The sequence below is a fragment of the Thyridium curvatum genome (genome assembly GCF_004353045.1).
Source record: "Thyridium curvatum strain D216 chromosome Unknown NODE_44_length_342116_cov_83.455874, whole genome shotgun sequence".
Classification (NCBI taxonomy): domain Eukaryota; kingdom Fungi; phylum Ascomycota; class Sordariomycetes; order Thyridiales; family Thyridiaceae; genus Thyridium; species Thyridium curvatum.
In genome coordinates this window covers 20,884-40,482 of record NW_022156799.1, presented here as the reverse complement: position 1 = coordinate 40,482, position 19,599 = coordinate 20,884, and the positions used below count along the sequence as shown (strand labels likewise).

At 55.8% G+C, this 19,599-nt stretch overlaps 4 protein-coding genes across 4 annotated transcripts; 1 reads left to right on the top strand and 3 right to left on the bottom strand.

Annotated features, from left to right (window-relative positions):
• Window positions 1–565: 565 nt before the first annotated feature.
• On the top strand, window positions 566–1,431 carry E0L32_007268 (uncharacterized protein; the record flags this gene model as incomplete). The annotated part of the gene is made up of 2 exons (XM_031141993.1): window positions 566–652; window positions 697–1,431. 2 exons carry the CDS (start codon window positions 566–568, stop codon window positions 1,429–1,431), a joined length of 822 nt encoding a protein of 273 aa, XP_030993676.1.
• Window positions 1,432–3,698: 2,267 nt separating this feature from the next.
• Window positions 3,699–4,483, bottom strand: E0L32_007267 (uncharacterized protein; the record flags this gene model as incomplete). The annotated part of the gene is made up of 2 exons (XM_031141992.1): window positions 3,699–4,138; window positions 4,204–4,483. The coding sequence occupies 2 exons, from the start codon at window positions 4,481–4,483 to the stop codon at window positions 3,699–3,701; spliced, it is 720 nt and encodes a 239-aa protein (XP_030993675.1).
• Window positions 4,484–7,080: 2,597 nt separating this feature from the next.
• Window positions 7,081–8,802, bottom strand: E0L32_007266 (uncharacterized protein; the record flags this gene model as incomplete). Its single annotated transcript, XM_031141991.1, has 4 exons — window positions 7,081–7,633; window positions 7,724–8,286; window positions 8,350–8,526; window positions 8,605–8,802. 4 exons carry the CDS (start codon window positions 8,800–8,802, stop codon window positions 7,081–7,083), a joined length of 1,491 nt encoding a protein of 496 aa, XP_030993674.1.
• Window positions 8,803–14,289: 5,487 nt separating this feature from the next.
• On the bottom strand, window positions 14,290–15,783 carry E0L32_007265 (uncharacterized protein; the record flags this gene model as incomplete). The annotated part of the gene is made up of 6 exons (XM_031141990.1): window positions 14,290–14,577; window positions 14,636–14,958; window positions 15,012–15,287; window positions 15,344–15,396; window positions 15,453–15,663; window positions 15,723–15,783. The coding sequence occupies 6 exons, from the start codon at window positions 15,781–15,783 to the stop codon at window positions 14,290–14,292; spliced, it is 1,212 nt and encodes a 403-aa protein (XP_030993673.1).
• Window positions 15,784–19,599: the final 3,816 nt, after the last annotated feature.

Below are 19,599 nucleotides of genomic sequence, written 5' to 3'. Positions count from 1 at the left end.
GTTGCATGGGTCCCAATCCAATTGACTGCCTATGTGTTGTACGCAAATCCTCGGCACAGAGTTACAGCTTCCGCCGGGTGACTCAGGCCGGCACTGTGACGTACATTAGTGCCTTCTGTATGCATCCATAGAGTTTGCTGAACCCCGCTCAGCTCGCTCGTCGATCTGCATTCATCGACCAGAGGTTCTTGTAAGTGTGGGCAGCGAGAAGCCTGTCGGTGCATTCATAAAAGATTGAGCCGAGGAATCGTTCAAGTATCTGCTTGTAGTAGGGCAAGAGAATTCAATCACTGTATCCAATACGGTGCTTCAGATACACCCTGCCTCGACAGACCCCTTTTCTTCTTGAATTCTTCTTCCTTACACGCTCTCCAAGCCGGGCGAAGCATACCGATCGTCCAAGCCTTTCAAAAACCGCTGCGTTGAGATAGACTTGTCCGACTCTCTGTCCGCACACTGATGGATCGCAAGCTCTTTCATCGCCCACTCCCGTGCCCGCTCCGTCTGCCCTAACCTCAGCGCAAACCGGGCGGCAAGGCTATACGCCCGCGCAAAGTAACCCACCATGTCTGCCTCCTCCAGCAACTGTATCAGCTCCATAGCGTCATCCAACAAACCCTCGGCCTTGTCTCTTGGCGTGCTCGGATCCAGGGTTCCGCCCTCCTCCTTTGCTGCCCTTTCTAAATCGCCTAGTAGCCGGCCCATCCGCTCCCGCCGGTAGTCCGCCGCATCGCCCTCCTCCCGGCACGCCCCGCAGCCGCAGCGGAACCCGTACTGCTCCAGCCGCCGCCGCCGCGCCGCCCTGCCCTGGAGGAGCGGCACGTAGCTCACCAGCACCTCCTCCCCCTCCTCGATGTCCCGCGCCGCCCACACGACGTTCCTCCCCCTCCCCCTCCGCCTCTGCCTACCCGTATCTCCGTCCCCGTCCCCGTCCCTCCCGCCGCCGCCGCCGCCGCCGCCGCCATCGCGCTCCGGGGCAGTAGTCGTCACCGTCCAGACGCTGACGGCGTTGGGCCGGCACGAGTGGTTGATGCGCGCCATCCGGGGGAACATGCCCCAGTCCGCGCCGCGGACCGTGTACGCGTTGCTGCGCAGGATGTACAGGTTGCGGCCCCGGGCCGGCTCCCCGGGGAACCGGTGCTCGTGGCAGGCGTGGAAGTCGCGCCGCTGCCCGTCGGCCAGGCGCCCCACCGCGGCGTCCGCGAGCCGGACCATCTCCTCGAAGACGAGCTGCGGGTCGTCCCGGAAGAGGGAGGAGCTGTTGTTGCTCCTGCTGCTGCTGTCTGGCGGGGTGATGCTGAACAGCGGCTCTTCTTCCAGTACGCGCGACCCCTTGCGGATGAACGTCGTGGCGAAGACGCCCAGCCCCTTCCCGGCCGAGGGGCGGATCTCCCACGCGGGATGCGTGCCTTGTATCGCGGCTGTGACTGAAGTCAAATCTTCTCAGCATATCTGATCTATTTTGTCCCTTCTCAACAAGGATTGGTCATACAGTCATCCCTGAAGGACCCAGCCTTCCCCTGGCTTTCCAACTCTCCCTCAGATGCTCTCGCTCCGGATTGCAGGTAAGGTGCCGCCACTGATGATAAGGGAGCCGGCGTGCCCGTGCCGGTCAGATGGACTACGGCGTAGATGGCCAGGAGGATCATCAGAGGCGGACATGATGTAAACAGCCAAAAAGTCCAAAAGTTAGGCATGGTGATAATGGGTCATCCGTGAGCGTCATTGTTGATTGTAAAGGTGCGTGAGAGGCTGCGATCCATCGCAAATGATAGAAAGATGCCTCGAGAAAGAATGACGGCGGGATTTCCTGCTTAATAAAATCTATTTGCTGGCGATCTGGCTTTCACTGCCCGGATGTGCATGGTGGTGTCTCCGGTGGTGAGCGCATGTCGTTGATGATCGACATCCCGAAACTTCGGCAGCCTCGCGGAACGAAGAGCTCGAAACAAAGATTGCCCCTACCTCAGGTCACCTCACCCTATCGATTGATTCCAAGAACCCAAAATTACCGTCAGCTACCTAGCTAGGTACGTAGGCAGGGTCCCTGGAGCCAGGCTATAACCCGCCTTCCAAGGGAAAGGCAGCATCTGCTTCCTTGCTCGTAGCTGTGAGGATTGGGCATTCCCGCCATTCCAGACAGAACTCTCTCCCGGAGAAAACTCGATTTGCGAAGCAAGGGGGAGGAAAGCAACCCAGATCAACACGCGCACAACGAGAGAACGCGGTGTTCCAGACACCAAAAACTCACAAAGCCCTCTCGCACGCCCCGTTCTCCCTGGCATCAATCAGACAGACCACATGCTCATTTTTTCGAGCTGTCTGCGGTGCGCGCACGCGACGGATCACCCGACCCGATTAGCGTTGGGCGTTTGGAGTCTGCGGGAGATCGCTGGCTGGGCAGATCTCCCGCCCAGGCAACGACGTGGGGAGGTGAACTTTGACGGCATTCTGGACGACTCGCCTGCACATTCCTCAAGGTGGCGGCGGTGAGGGCATGCTCTCGGGAAATCCCCCTTGCATGGACATGGAGGGGGAGCACACTTAGGTACACCGAGAGAGAGCGAAAAGGAGAAGAGGACTCCTTCGATGAAGGCCATGTTCCTAACAAAAACAATTTCCTGTTGTCCGTGAGACCAGGACCACACACTATGATATATCTGCCAGACCCAGACCGTATTCCGGGCATGTCAATACAAGTACCTGCAGCCGGCGTCTATCACCGCTACAGGAAGCAAAAGTCGGTGATTAAAAGACACCAAAAAAAAAAAAAAAAAAAAAAAAAAACCGCGCCGAGTTCATTCCTCGCCTGGGAAGCGAACAAATAGTCTGGAATGTCCGGGCCGGAGACCAACTCTGGAAAAGGGGACGCTAAGCCGGCGCCGCGCCGCGCGCCGTCCGCCATGTGGTGAAGCTTTCGAGACAACCGCCGTCTAGCGCCCTCTGTCCCATTTTCGGCGTCATTGGTACCTCCTTGTAGATGATCGGCCCGGCGCTGCCCAATGAGCGGGAACAGTTTGGTCCCCAACTGACAGAGAAACGACTCGGGTACCTGCAGGAAGCACCGCAGTTTAAGCAATGAAAAAACCGGAGCACCAGCCCACACACACAAACAAGCAAGCAGGACAGCTTTTGTTCGTCCATGGCGATCTCATCTCCGAAGACTAGCCATATCGAACGTTCGAGAACGGGTCCAGCACGACAGGATCTTCAAAAGGAGCCAGGTCAAGGGTGTGCAATGTTTGATGTTATTATTTGTCCAGGGCGAAGATTAGCAACTAGAAAGCCGGTTGGAGGCATGCCTCGCCGGTAATTTTGTAGAAGAATTAGAAAGTAAAAAGGGGGGGTAGAATGCTCAACTCGTCGCGATCAACGACGCAAAGCCTGTGATATGAAAGCCTTCCGTACCAAACACACACGCCAAAAGTCGTAAAATCCACCAAACTCCTTGCCATCAAGGTCCGTAAATGCTGCGCGCTGCATGGTAGTTCCACTGAAAACATGATGAGCCGTAATAACATCCGACAAAGCACAAAAAAAAAAGAGGAGGTGAGGGTGGGTGGAGGGGTAGTCGCGCAATGCATTTTCGCAGAATGAAATTGAATCGCCGTTCGTAGATCGTAACTCATTGCAGGAAGCGGTGCTGGCTGGTTCGAGGAGCATGTTCCTCGTCCAACACCTCAAGTGCGTTATGAGGTTTACAACAGGGCTGCGAAGGCGACAGCTGCGAAAGCAACCAGAGCACCGGCAGGGCCGGCCAGGGCACCGGCGCTGACGGGGACCACGGTCGGGGTCGGGGTGCTGGTCGGCGCAACCTTGGTGGTGGTGTTGGCGGCAGGGTAGGTCTGGACGGGCTCCAGGGTCGAGGTGCAGGTGGTGTAGGCACCGGTGGAGTAGGCAGACGTCGAGTTGTGGGCGACGCTGTACGACGTGGTGGTGTTGGAAAGGATGCTCGACGAGGAAGTCGACGAGCTGGACGAGATGGTGGTGGTAGTGGTAGGCTTGGGGACCTGGGAGGTCAGGGCGCCGGTGACGTTGTGAGACTTGGCACACTCATCCAGCGACTGGCCATTGAGACAGCAGATGGTGGCGCCGTTGGCGACAGTACCGGCGCAGAAGTAGCCGGCATCGCACGAGTCTTTGCAAGGTCAGAAGCGTCAGCGAGGAAGAACAGGACCATCAGGGTCTAAGAGGAAAACTCACTGCCACTGCCATCAGGGCAGCAAATCTGCTTCGCCTGGGCGTTGAAGCAGTGGATCGAGTTGTCGTTGGACGCGCACATCTCGAAACCGGCACCGCAGGCCTCGGCGCAAGTGGCGCCCATGCCGCAGAAGGTGTCGGTCGGGGTGTAGCCAGTGTCGGTCTGGCGACGACCCATGCCGAACAGCTCGCGAGCCGACATCTTGAAGGTGGCGGCCTCGTCGGCGAGCGCATGGGAGGCGACGGCCAGGAAGGCCACGGCGGCGACGGACTTGAACATCATCTTGTCGATGCTGGATGGGTCTGTGTATCGCAGGTCGAAATCTGAGGGTGATCTGAAAGGACGAGCGGCGGTCACAGAGCGCGAGCGGTCAGGCGGGTCGGGTTGTTGGGTTGTGTTGTTGTGGTGCGTAAAAGGACTAAATCGCGAAAACAGTTGTCGAAACGAACGTGATCGAGTGTTGGGGACTCTTGGGTTAAGGAGCGTGATGTCGTCGAAACAAAACAAACGATTGAATTTGCACGGCGACGGGGAAAGAGTGGCAGGAGAGGGAATTCGCAGGCGGAGGTGCTGCTTCGCAGTCACTGCGGGCGCTTTGCAAGATAAATATGGCGAGGCGGCAGAGAGCGCAGGACGAGGAGGAGGAGGGCAGAAGAGAGAGAGGGTGGAGCGGGAGTGGAGTGAGTTGGGAGATGGAGGAGCAGCGCCAAGTACCTCGACTAGTCAAGTGGCAGCCAAGGTACGCCGCACAGGGTCAGTGCCACGGCCTTTTCGTCTCTCGACCTCTCCTTAATTTCACCAACAAGTGCGAATTTACCAAGACCCCTGCAAGTACAAGTACAAGTACCTCCGGGCTGCCACCGCATGGGAGAGTGACAAGGCGACAGGGGTCCCCGGCGAGGTCGACCAGGGCCGGCGCAACGCAAGCACTCAAAAAAAGAGCGCCTTTTGGGGCCCGTTGGACAGCCACCCCCGGCCGGTTCTGCACCAGCAACGGGCCAGGGAAAACCAGAGAACAGAGAACAGCCAAACACCAAAGGGTCTGGGCTCCCATGCCCCGTGGCCACTCGAGCCAGTCGAGCCAGTCAAATGCTGATCGCCATGGCCGGGTCCCCGGTCCAAGGTGAAATTTGTGATTGCTTGGTCGCAGCAGTGTCTCCATCCGGTGCCAGCAACGCCGTACCGAGTAGTACCTACTCCGTAGTGAGCACCCAGCTGTCCAACGTCCGTGAGGATCAGATCGCTGCTTTCGTATCGGCATCCAGCCGTGCTACCACTTGAGTCTTGGTGGTGGACGACAGGCAATCAAGGTGGCTGCCCGTCCCGCGCGGCGTACACGAGGACGGCACGCAACATCAGGGGCATGCCGTGATGCTGAGGACGATCGATCGGAAACGGCAAGTGGTTGGATGGAGAATGACGCACATATCCGCTGCGCACTTCTTTTCCAGGTGTCTCGCAGAAATATCTAGCATCCTCCAAAACAACGCGCAGCAAGCCGTCCGTCCGTGCAAGGCAAACAGAGGGCAGCAGCATGACACCGAGGAGGTCAGATAAGGGGAAACAGGCACAGCAGAGCGACAAGAAATCAATTTGGGAAAGCGAAATGAGGCAAATTGGCAGGCCAAACGGGGCAGAATGGCGGCTAGACGGCAGATGACCAGCCATCGATGGATATAGATTGGGGTGGGTGAAGGGCACAGCACACCCGACCAGACACACTTTGTCCTTGGCAGGTGTTTACTCATATCCCATCTTGGGCCATCTGACTGAGGCTGGTTCTTTTTTCAGGCATCACCGCCGCATCCAAACTTGACCTGTGCCGCCTCGTGGGCGATGATGATTGGGAGGCTTGAAGGTCGTGGTGTTGCTGTGTTGGTTGCCGGCAATCCAAGCGGCGGCCTCGAGTGGCACACGATGCGTGGGATCTCGCCTCCGGACTAGGATCGATTTCCACATCTTGGCAACATCTTGGCAACAAGACTGGACTGGCATGGGCCAGACTAGACAGGGATCGAGAGAGTGTGGGAAAAGGAGAGGAGGCACTGGCTCGACTGGAGAGTTGAAGAAAAAGAGATTGAGCGAAGAAGGAAAGCCAGCGATCCTAGTCGAATGGGACCCTTGTCGAGAAATCTGTTCCTGCATCCAAACTATGGGCCGCCACTGCCTGCGGACCAGTGATATCGCCTGTCCGACCCCCATCAGAAGGATACACTTTGCTGCAAAAGGATTCGTTCACGGCGCCAAGTCTGGTTAGGATGAGCAGTACAGTGGAGGCTGCCCCAAGTTTGGGAGCCACACTCCCGAATCGTGGCAGAGATCATCCATGCCATCTTGCCTCGGAGTCTGTCTCACCACCAGAGACAAAACCCACGCTTGGCCGCCTGTCAAAGCCAGCGGGAAGGGTGTGGAGAGCCTTATGTCAGAGAGGCTCTTTGTCAGCTTACACCGGTCTTTGCGAAGGGGAGATGAGGACGATAAAGTTAAATAGTTCATTATGCTGGGTGGTCTCGTCGTTTCAGACAGATTGGCCCTTCAAGCTAACTTACGGACAATCTATCCATGTTTTGTCCTTTCAAGATTATGCAGTTCTGCCCTCGACTCGTGCTCTATCGCTAGTTGAGCAATCCAAATGTTAATTTCACTTGTCACCCCGCAAGTTGGTTTCCTACTATCATCAACATCAACATCATCAAACAACTCTTGTTTATCTCATTGTGTATGTAACTGAAGTGATCAATATGATTTCATATACGTTATGAATAAATATCTATCAGAAGTCTATACAATGATATAATGCACATACCTAAGAGAACTCCAGAGCTCGCTCCCGGGTAGTAACTCCCGCTCGTCAACCTCACCTCCCCCACTGACATGACTTACACCTCCAAATGCTCCGTGTTGAACTTGACAGGACCCCCGGCCTCCCCCTTGACCCCCAGGCTGGACCGCCGGACGTCCCTCTCCGGGTCGCCCACGACGCCGTGCTCGTCGTGGTACCCGATCTTGGTCTCGCGGAACCCGTCGAGCTCGCGGCGGTAGTACGTGTTGAGGAAGACCGGGTACGCGAACGCGACGAAGAAGCCGCACAGCGGCACCGCCATGCCGACGTGGTACCCCCTGCTGTCGGCCAGCAGGCCCGTCAGGCTCGGGAACAGCGCGCCGCCGCTGACGGCCGCCACGATCCACGAGCTGCCGCGCTTCGTGTGCCGCCCGAGCCCGCGGATCGACAGCGTGAAGATGGTCGGGAAGATGCACGACTCGAAGAAGAGCACCAGGCTCAGCATCGCCACGCCCGCCTCCCCGTGGATCGCGATCGCCAGCGCGATGAAGACCATGATGGCCGTCATGAAGGCCATGAGGATCAGCCGCGGCTTGACGTACATCATCAGGCCCGCCGCCGCGAAACGGCCGATCGCGAACAGCCCTTGTCTATATTAAGTTGCATGTTAGCTTTCGGGTATTCACACGACACACACAACGAGTGACACTGATGATTTTTTTTCTTTTTGGAAAACATACCCGATAGCGTAGCGATCGCTGGCCGCGGCCGCGCTGATCCCGGCGGACTCGATGGCGTAGTTGATAAAGTTGGCCGCGACGCCGACCTGGGCGCCGACGTAGCAGAACTGCGCGGCGACGCCAAAGAACAGCTTGTACTGCTTGCGCATGGGCCGGTCCTGGTAGCCCGTCAGCCCCGCGCTCTGCTCCGCCTGCAGCTCCATGTCGGCGTCGGTGACCTCGGGGATCGGCGAGAAGTAGAAGACGACCGCGAGGAGGAAGACGAAGGCGGCGATGCCCAGGTACGTCCACTGCACCTTGGAGAGGTCGTTGGGCGTCGTCTCCGAGAAGAACACGCGGCTGGCCAGGAGGGGCGCCATGACGGAGCCGATAGCCTGGAAGCTCTGAGACAGCTCGAGACGGAACTCGGACAGGCGCGGAGGACCGCAGGTCGCGATGAACGGGTTCGCACTCGTCTCGAGCGTCGACAGCCCGGAGCCCACGATGAACAGACTGCAGCAGAATCCAGGGAAGCTTCGGTAAACCGCACTGGGCCAGAACATGAGGGCACCCACGCCATAGATCTGTTCCAAGATCGTCAGCTTTACCTCAACATACCCGTATTCAGGGGAAACAAGACGACATACGCAAAGGCCAGTGATGAATGTCCAGCGATATCCAAACCTGCGCACGATCCAGCCAGAGTATGTCAGAGGACCGATGAAGTAGGCGCCGAAGTAAGCTCCTTGAAGGCCACCAGCCTTGGCGGCGGTGATGTTCAGGGCCGTTTGGAACTTGGCGTTCAGTACGTCGAGGAGGCCATACTGGACAGCGGAAGTGATTGTTAGCCTTTGTCTATCTGTGCAGACCCGTCATAGGCCCAACACTCTCGGATTACTTACAGCGAAACCCCAGAGGAAGAACAAGACGGTGACCAGGGTGATGGGCAGAATACTCTGCCTCACCGTCAGGGCGGAGGCCCCAGTGAGACCCTTGTTAGAGACCGACTGCCGGTGGACGTTCTGCATCGCCTCCGTATTGGAAGGCCGTCTTTGGCGGGCGACCTCCGACGGGAGCGGCTCCTCGTCTCTGCCAAACATATTGGGTGATGTCCTGGAGGGCAGCGAAGAAGCAGCTCGAGGAAAGAGAGGAGGCAATTTAATCCAAGTCTATGTCAAGACTGGATAGAGAGATGGATAATAATGTTGAGGCTTTCTGGTCGTTGCCAATGGATGCAGACTCCCAAGCCACCAAGGAAAGAGAGAGGCATCTTCCTTATATACGACATCCAGGTGATGCTTCACACCCCTCTCCTCCGAGTATGCCATCTTGCGAAGGATTAGCACAAACCGTGTTGGTAGCGCCGATTCAAGAGTCCCGCGTTGAGAGACTCAACTCCGACATCAAACGTGCCTGCATCGACTTCATCACGCACTACGGTACTCCTTCATAGATGCCATGCCTAGTGCAGCCAGTCAGCCAGCAGCCAGACTAAGAAGGGCTGGCCCGCCTGGGGTAGTGCGGAGATGGGGCAAAGGACGCGGGATGTCCAGAACTCCAACGCTTGCTCGCGTCTCGTGGGCGCTCGCAGCAGCCCTTGAGGCGCGCACGCCGGAGCAAAAGCACCATGAATTTTGCTTCTCGAATGGGTAGAGGAGGGAGGAGGCGGTGGATTGGGGTTGCAGCCTCAGCTGCCTTAGCCTTAGCCTGCCGCACAGCTGCGTTAAGCTTCTCGCCTTGCCCGGCACTTGGGATGGGATGGTGCTCTCCATCTATCGAAGCTTCGTGGCGTGCATACATCTTTGGCTCGGAATGGGGCGAGATGCAGCTCTTAGATCTGGCGGCCATCCCGGAGAAGCACCGTAGCGCCGGCAAATTGAGCGGTGATATCACCGGCCATTGGCTGTAGCGGCTTCTAGATGCATGGAGTGGAATTCGATGAATGCAGGCTGTTTAGCCAGAGAGTAGCAATCTTACAAGAATGAGATGCCTTGTTGATCTCGTTATTGCTGCCTTGGACTGCTCAGATGGCCAGACTTGAAGGAGCTGCCCGATTCATACCAAGCCAAGTGAATGACCCCAACCTCAAGTGTTGTTCGCTTTGCCCTTAGGCTTGTTTGTTCTGCCTTCACAGTAGCTGCAGCGCACCCCAGAAACGGTAATCGAAGCCAGCGCTGCCAGTGGGTGTCATCGATCTTGAGCTTGCCTGTCGAGCTCCTGTGACAACCCCGCCAAACGATGGTCGCATTAGTCGACGCGCTGGTCACAGAAGTACGCCCCCCATCCATCGAGTCCATCGATCTGAGGTAGTGGGACAATCTGCGTATGAACCTCCCTTCCAACAGGCCTTTGGTGTGCCACCACCTAAGGTAGTGTGCATGATAGTCTGTTGGTGCGGAGAGTCCGCTCGCGCGGTGTGCGCCGTGCGCCTGACCTTGGCTGCACCAATCACCTTGTGCGGACCTCCCTAGCTCTTAAACCTCAATTTGCACGACGGAGTCTCCGAGCAGCTTTGAAAGGTGGCAAAATTGATAGCTTTGAACTCTTATCTTCGCGTGGGGGAGAATGGACGACAGCTCGTCTATGTCTTGCTCAGTGCGAGCATTGACCTATGCTTTATTCATTCGACTGTGTTATCATCTTGTAATGGCAAATGTCAATGATAACGGCTCCTAGAGGGGTGCGAAGAAGCTCCGGCTACTCAATGGAAAACCATGTCAGAAATGTGTTCAACTCCTCAGTGGCAGTCCTTCTGATGGGAGCGGGTTCTAGTCCCAGCTGGCAGACGAGTGTTACTGTCTTCTACTCGCTTGATCGTATGTCGGTTGTATTGACCTAACCTGTGTCAAGGAGTTGCAGCTTCGTACTCTGGACAGCGTTGGCAACATCGAAAACGCTGTGCAAATCGTGATGAAGGGCCTGCAGCAAGCACTTCAAAGTAGCCCACTTTGCCTCGCTACTTTGATCGAGTTTGCTTCGAACCCCTTGCAGAAGCATTGAATGTTTGGGGTCTCTGTGCAAGTATCAGGGTCCTTTGGTTCTGTGTCGTCACTCGTCTTAGTTCCGCAGAAAGCATCAGACAGAAGACAGGAGTTCGCTGAGGATAGCTTGTGCGAATCCTTGGTTTTGGCATGAGAGACATCGTATCGACGGCGCTTCCATCGAACACAATATGGCCCCAAATCTGCATTGCAAGCAAATATTTGCCAATGAGTCTGGCTTTTCCCAGGAAGGAATACGTAGTGCACTGGATCAGCGTCAATGGATGATATTGACTTGAGCCTGGATATAGGTCTCTGTCGCTTTGGAACGTCGTCTAGGACTGACAGACCAGTTGGTCAGGAAAACTTCCTCCAATAGCATAAACCAAGCTCTCATCAGTGGCTTCACCGGTGTTAACAGAGACTCAACAAGGACACTGCTTCGTAATGAACGACGATATGAACCGAGGGCATTTAGGAGTAGTCGGTACACTCGCCTCCAACGCTCAGATTCAATTGCAGCCTGCCCTGACTGACGAAAGGGAGAAAGAAGACATGCCGGATACCTACAACACCTGCTGACACTCCGTTCCGCAGCAAGTAATCCGTCTTTGCGCCGACTGACCTCAATGCACGAAGCAGTGGCTTTGATCAGACACCATCCCTCACAGGAATCATCTGAAGACAGCATATCATGCTCTGAGGCTGAGCCTGAGTGGAACATGTTGTCGTTGATAGAGTTCTAGGGACAATCGACATTGATCGAGGTCGGCAAAGAGCTAGGTGCTCCATGCTCGATTGGCGGGAAGGCCTGAATGAGCCAGTGTCCTTTGAAACCAAATGTGATTGAGATGATACCCTCAGGGAGAGCAGTGCCAGTCTCCTTTGCGACCCTGGCTGACGCAACAGATGGAGATCTATCGACGGTGGTGCTCCAACGACTGGTAGAGAGCACTCGCCTGTGTCTCAGACCAGACAGGTTGAAACCACCCCAGGATCTGCGAACTGTTCACCATGTCAAGTTCATCGCAATGATCCTCCATGCAATGACAATCAAACAAGATGCACGATCTCAACCCTAGAAAAAAAAGGAACGCATAACAAAAGTCTCGGATGTCTCAACCGAACAACACAAGGCTGGACGAGAGCGGTTTCAGGAACAACAGCCGAGTCGGCAGTGATACCGAGGCGATGTTGTAAGATCGGCCATGCAAGGGACCTCCGCACGGAGACGCCCGGACCTCGGGGTTGGGACCGTTGTTCGATGGGCTGCAGGCCGAGGATCTGCGTTCGAGAACGTATGATGTAACCTTCCTTGTCATAGCGACACTGCTTGACGTTGAGATAACGCGGGCCCCCACACGTGCGCGCGCGGAAGCCTCACAGAGCTCTGGAGAGCTTGGGGAGCACTTGTCCCCGTTCCAAGCCGACGTAGATCGCGGGCAGATGGAAAACAGGCGCGACAGATAACTAGAGAGAGAGCGATAGAGCCGCGGGGCCAGCGCACGGCTAACAACCTTGAAATTGCAAAAGCCACCGACACGGGGATGACACCTTGCTGGCCCGTCTCAAACCGCGTCTCAACCGTCTTACGCTTCCTTCCGTGCCAGGTGGCTGATACCGTACGGAGTAGATAGAACATGTCGAAGTTGAGAGCTGAATTGGCCGAAAGCTTGGAAAAGCTGGAGCTTGTCCTGCCTCTCTAGATATACACCCCCGGCCACGGAAAGGTGACTCCAAAAAGGTTCTGGCTTGCGAATGTGGAGATGGCCATCCTTTTGGTCGCATTGGGCATCCGGTCTGGGGGTCGGGGAAGCGGAAGCTTGCATATGCAGGCGAACAATTGCCGTACAACGCAACCTTGGTGCGGGACTCGCCCGAGCCATATCAGTTCATTCCCAGTACCCACGGGCGTGATGGTTGCCAGGACACTTGATTAGGTTTGACTTGTCAGCACTTCGTAGGGGGCGGGCAGATGACCGGCGATACTTCATTGGAGCGGCAAGGCTGTTGTTATCTTGACAGATCACCCGCCAAGCGCAGGGGGATATCGGTTTGATGGATGGCATAAAAGCCCTGCATGTGAAAATGATGGGAGACTAATTAGACATGAAGGGTGAAGGATGAAGGGTGAAGGTGGCTGACAGGCTTATCTTACAAACACACATACTTTTTTCTTTCCTCGTGTCGTCATCGCCCAAGCACGTTCGCTGGCTAGCGATAACCTGGTTTGGTACTTTTGACCTCTGACCCTTCAGTTACTTGGGTAGAACGTGGAGCAGCAGCATCTGCTAAGTAGAAAGAGCCCCAGCACATATCAGATCATCTCATCTGCCCGCCGTGTTTGAGATAAAGCGACTTGGGCGGAGCCGAGTGCGCTGGCAAAGTCAAGAATGACGACGCCCGGTCGCGAAGGGTCTGGCTGCGACGTCGTCAATGCACGAACGGAAGGACATCTGCGACTGAACTGGTACCGTGCAACCTGCACGACGAGATGGCCAGGAAACACCAAATTATCGCATGTGCAATGTAGTTAGGTAGCAAAGCATTTTCGGGCAAGGTTCTTGGGTCTCGTACTGATCGCTAAGCTGTGCGGCCAGACAAGCCCCGTGGACCTTTCCAGGACGTTAAGCGACTGCAATTTCGTGCAGCGTGGAGCAAGAGATAGAACCGAAGTGTGACCTAGACCAAGTACCAGGGTGATGCTGTAATCAAGTAATCCGTATGAGCCCCGGAGCTTCGCGGCATGGTTTAAACACGGATATGGTTACAGATACCGAGGCTTGTGTGTAGAGTTCAGTCGTCAATGTCTCGCGCGCATAATGAATGAGCTCAAAAGTGTTCCGGATAGCCTGCTGCTCTGGCTTCACTTGCGGTCGATGCATCTAGCCATGGACGAGGCTCGGCCCAATACGCAATATTCACGGCGAGGTCTAGACACTGTCGAGCTTGCTAGGCAGCGCCAAAGGGGCGTGCTTCACATGCTTGGGCTGGAAGAATGCTTACTTCATCAGCTTGAGAACTACAATCATGCAAAGAAGGTACATGTTCCCACCGAGGTTGGAGGAGGGCGTGGGCGTAGAGGGTGGCAGGCTAGGTCAATTGGATCAAAACCTATGGGGTAATAATGCCGTCCGGAGATCCTCTCTGGGGCCGCCTATGATGCTCCATAACATCATCTTGTGAAGGCAGACGATGTTATAATGCCGTGGTATTATGCCGCCTCCCAGGCGTGTGGGTGGGTAGGTGGCTGGCCACTGGGAAGCAGAGCCTCACCGTGAAAAAATCTTAATCGTGGTGAGCTTCCCGAGTCTTTCCCGGATTCTTTCGGTGAGCGTGTTTCTGGCGCCGGATTTGGCCGAAGACGGGTGTGGAGACTCTGCCACCAGCTCCAACCGACATTTGGCCGACACCTCTGAAAAGGTCCGGATGCCAAACAGTGGGCCCACGACTCGCAGATGCGTAGTCTCTTAATCCATGGATTTCTGTGACTGAGCACTGCCAGGATGAACGGGGCTACTCGCGTTAAGCCGTCACAGTCCGTCTGTAGGTGCAGGCACTAATAAATTCCATGCGGCGACATTTGGTCGTGTCGTATATAGTGCTTCACCGGTTCTCAGAATTGGCGGCATCGTCCACCTCACCATCGTCGCCACTCAGCTCAGAGGCGTTGCTGTCACTCGGTTGTTCGCCAAGCAGGATATCCTCACTACCCTGCCACTGGGGTGGCATCCTCGGCATCGAATTATCGTCTTCGAGCTGCCACCCGTAGTCTTCATCATCACTATCCGGGACCTCGAACGATGTGTCTCCGAGCTTGCGCTTATAAGTTGAAGCCGAACCTAGCCTCAGAGGTTGCTCGTTACCGTCGTATCGCTTGACGCTCAGTCCGGTCTAGTGATTGCCCTTGTAAGCCGAACTGTCAACTGTGCGATGGAGAGAGGAAACCTACTGGGGTGATATCGAATGCGACCACCGCTCCTATTGCACCATTGTTTGCCTTTCCGTCCAGTTTCTGTACACCGACACAATGTACAGCTGCAATTGTGGCATGATCATGGGTCCAGTCTCTGAAGAGCACCAGTCGCGTCGACACGCCTTGTTCCCATACTCCTGCGTTAATCGCCGGGATCAATGTCGCACCACTCTCTGCTTGCATCCTGGTGGCGCACTGGGTCAGGATGACTATTGCTATATTTCGAGCCGCCGAAAGCTTCTGCAGAGCTCCAATGATGTATTGTAGCAGTTGCAGTCTCCGAGCGGCTGGCGAGGGAGCTGTGTCTTGGTCAGTAAAGAGACAATAAGTGGAATATGCAGCGAGGACAAACCTTTACTACCCGCCTTGAAACTACCTTTCGCCTCCTGTAACCTCGGAAACGCATGGTTGATCAGTGCCGAAAGGCTATCTATGACAATCAACGTCGTATCCGGCGGCACGCATGCTGGTGCTGGTCGGCAGAGCAAAGCGATGAAGTGATGCAGAGTCGCACAGGTGAAATGGGCAAAGGAGGTCTGCTGCATGGTTTGCTGCTCGGCATCATCGCCAGGTAACCCTTGACTCAGGGCCGAAAGACGGCCATGAGACATGGGATGGAAGGCATCTGCTAGGCTCATTAGGGCTCTGTGGCCAATATTGCGGTTTGGACGTGCTCTGACAGACCTACCCAGATAACGCCTTCGCCCCGTCTCAACGCGTTGGCAGCGATCTGAACACTAAACGCTCCAGGTGAGTGAGGTCCGCTGCCACAGCAGAGCCCAGAATTGCTCACCCGAGGATGCTCTTGCCCGCGCCGGGGGGTCCCCAAATCTCGGTCACTTGGCCCTTCTGGATGCCGCCAGGGCACATGTCCGGGGCCCCGAATCCAGGCGACTGATTAGCGAGAACATTGTCAAGGGCTTCGAGCCCCGTCGAAATGTATCTTGAGGGGTTCCCGTCCAGTTCCTCTATGGCTTGCGCAGCGGACACAGTAGGCAAGCGATCTGGCAGATATGTGTATCAGTCAGCATGGCCTTTCACGGTGTGGTTTGAGGCGGCATACGGGTTGATGGCAGATCAAAGCTCGAGACATCGTGGCCATGCACTGAGTGATAGAGGTCCATGGTTGTTGCTCACATTGGTGCGTGAGAAGCCATAGCAAGCACCGAGATTGGACTGGAAAAACGCGTAAAGAGCATCCATCACGCTGGTTTGGTGTGGTCACAGCACGTGAGCACGTGACAGCTCTAACCACAGCAAGTCCTTGTGAGCGTTTCAGTGTTTGAGCGCGAGCGCAAAATGGACGAATGTCTCCCCCGTGTCCGATATTTGTTCATATTGACAGTCAAAATGAAGGGGATGGCAGTTGAAATCTCGCCTTCTGACACTCTCTACACTCACATCGTGGCAGGTGCGATTTCCGCCTGCCAACACTGTGGGAGCATTGGCTCAGACATCGCTTGTAAGCTGTGCCACCGGGCCGTGATCCGCCTCAAGCAATCCTTGATGATCGTGCTTATCAACAGCGGCGCATCAACCAGCTCGACAATGAGGCAATACCGTTTGTCATTCGTACTCCCGCTGATCATGATAATTTTAGTCGATGGCCTAGCCGAGCCGACGGCAGGGATATGTCCTTTTGACAGCTTGTCAGCTCTTGCGAATCACAGCTGGACAGAGATGCGAGATAACACTCAACACCATCTAACCCCGCACTTTCCCCCAGATTCTCAACAAGTGTGTTATTCCGTACTTGTACATGGCTCTAATTGGCAACCCTCAACACACCTGAACAGTAGCGGCCAGTCTGGATGCATTAGGGCCCATAGCCTCTGGCTTATCTCACGGAAGCAGGTTGCTCTGTCACCCTGGTCTACCCAAGTACAACATGAAGTACAGTAGTTCCGGAGAGTTCGGTGGGTGGAAATGCCGGCGGAAGATTAACCCCAAATCCCGAAGCGACTTGCTGACGACGACGACGACCACGCCTCGTCTCGAGAATGGTCTCGAGAAGCGCTCTAATGGCAGTCTCGCACTAACAACAAGAAGAAGCAGTCTACTCGTAACTGAGTTTCTGTCTCATTTCCTTTGCGGTCATTAGTCACATGCAGCGTTGGAACAGGCCAAGGCAGTTACGGGGTCCAATTCTCTGTCATCTTTGCGTCGCGACAAGGCAGGCATTGACTTCTCCTGATACTTGCAGAAAGGCCCCCCCCGTGGCCCCCCGTAGGTAACTCCACACAGGGGCAGAGACGAGACGAGGCGGCTCTGTAGACCCTGGACAAGACCTGAGAGGAACTATCGATGGGGCAGATCCCTCGTATGGAGCCTTTTGGGGACTCGATTGACGGGGTCTACATGTACGGAGTACCTATTTCGCCTGGCTATCAGCACCACAATTCCGCCCCAAAGAGAGCTCCTCAGATAAGGAATGCGCAATTCACGGAGGCTGCTCGTTTCCGATGCGAAGGCTGTGTGTGTGTGTGTTGCGGATAACCCTTCTCTATCTCGGGTTGCGGGTTCCGGGGGGGGCACAGAGATTAGCAAGCGGAAACAAGCTGCCGGACAAGATTAGTTTGATCCGGGGAAAAGAGTCTGGAGATTGGTCCAGACCAGAGCAGTGGCCACGTAGACAGAAGAGAAGCCCTTCTTGCACGGAGGCAATCCCCATCCGACAAAATGACCAGATGTCAGACCACATGGCCAGAGGGGTCGTCCAGGTTCGGATACCTACGACTGCTGCTCAGGCGCAAGGAGCGCCAAGGGAAACCCGGGAACCCAGTCCGACGAAGCAGCTTCGGGGCGTGGCCGACAGCATGGCCGTCAGCAAAGCATTCCAGCAGCAGCCAGGAGGGAAAAAGCGCTCAACTCTCCCCGCTTTCAGGGTCGTGTCAGAGAGCAAGTGTGTTTTGGCCCGTAATTTCTCCGGTGCTTCTCGGTTCCGCTTCCAGAATCCTGGAGGAGAGAGACAGACAGACACTCCAACTATCGTTCCGGAGCTAGTTATCTCTCGAGCACTCGACCAAAGAACAGCTTGCGTGGTGCCCACGACCCTCCCGAGAGGAAAAGGTTGTGCGCAGATATGCAGGGTTGTGTGTGCGCCGCCCGCCGTGCAGCTGCTCCTGCAAGGTACACTTTTGTCGGGTCCCCCCCTGTGTCGCCACCCATCCCCCAGTTTCGGTCCTATCAATTCCTCGGACTCTTCCACGCCCCTGCCGGGCTTGGGTACCTTCGGCCAAATCCCCGTATCTCCCCGGCCCACAGACTCTGAGCGCGAAAAGTGCTTGGTTCAGTGCGGTGTAGCATTCTCCTCCCCATTAGTGGAACATTTGCAGCCGACGAAAGATCTCACGCAGAGAATGTGTGGGATTGAAGGTTTGATGCTGATAGAGCAAAGCGGTACACTCGGGAGATGCCCTGCAGGGCGTTTACTACTACCTAGGTAGGTACCTAAGGTACCTAGCGAGAATGCGTCACATCGCCTTTTTTAGAAGGTGCCGGATCGATGTCGGGTTCACGGAGACTGGGGACTCGTCCTTTCGATAACTAGGTACCTACAATACTGCGTACATCGACATGCTGTGCTGCAGTGAGTGCCGGATCCACTGCCGTCATGCTCTCAGTGTCCTTCCTCAATGCTTGTACAAGTACTCCGTACAAGGGTGTGGAGCCGCGGCTAAAGGTGCGTGGTCTGCGTCGTCGTCCTGAACCGGGAATTCCAGGACAATAGCCGGTCTTATCTGGGAATAAGAGACAGGGGTTGCGGAGACTTTCTCCATGCAAGGCGGATCAGTGTGGCCAGGGCGTGCATGCTAAAGGGGGACTCTGAGCTTAGCATTGTTGCGACGAGAGCGGATTGCTCTTACAAGTCCTTGGCCGAACTGGGTCTATCGCCTCACCGGCGGGGGCAATGGACTCATTGTCGGTCGAGATGTTGACATGAAGGCCTCATTTTAACAACATGCCAGCCAGGTCCGTCGGCATATTCCTGGTGCTCCGTCGACAATAGTTCTGTCTTTGCTCCCCCCCCAGAAGGCCCTCGGGGAAGCCAAGCCCGTCGCCAACATTTGCCCGCTTCGGGAAAGGATCTAGAAGCCTGGATCCCTGCTGGCTGGGGGGAAGGGGGGAAGCTTTCTCCACGATTCAGCGCGCTCCGAGATCCGCAGGTGTTGGGACCTACTGACTCGTGGCGCCTTCACGCAACGCATTTCCTCGAGCCCTTCCAACTTCGGCATTTCCCAGGTTACAGAGGAACTCAATTCCAAGGCGTACCTAGGTACCCATCGGACGACGGGAGACCCTTTCTTTACAGAAACGGCTTGCCGCGCATGTCCCCCGCGGGTAATGGTTAGGTATCGGCAGACCCGCCCCCGGATCTCGAGCAAGCCACCGAGGTGTAGGTAATGTGTACGGAGTAGCAGGCGATGGCCACGGGCGCCTGCGATCGTTGGGATCTATCTTGAAGCCCTGCTGGGAGGCATTGATCTACGACCCCCCCTCAAAGCGCTGGCGCCGCTCTACCACTGTCGTCATTTCAAATGATTACCTAGAACGACGTGTCAATAAATTTGTTGTGTGCGCGCATCGCGGCGTATAGCCCAAGATCGACAAATGTCTTCAACCTTATGCCATGCGCATAAAACAGATCCTGATTTGGTTAGGGCGGTGACGAGGGCGTCTTCGCATCAACCTCTCACCAAGGCACTGTGGCAGGGGTTATGGACCATACGTAGAGGAGATTCTGTTATTCACGGATTGCCTTGGCGCTGGAGATCGTTAAGAAGAGCAATAAAGCTCGAAGATATCACGCGGAATTGCGCCATCGCAAGGAAACCGGGTTGTAGTTGAGAGGGCTTCGCCGGCTCGGGTCGGTGGTACGAGCTCCGATGCCGGTGCTCGGATGAACCGACGAAGCTGGCAAAAGTTCGCAGCAGAATCGC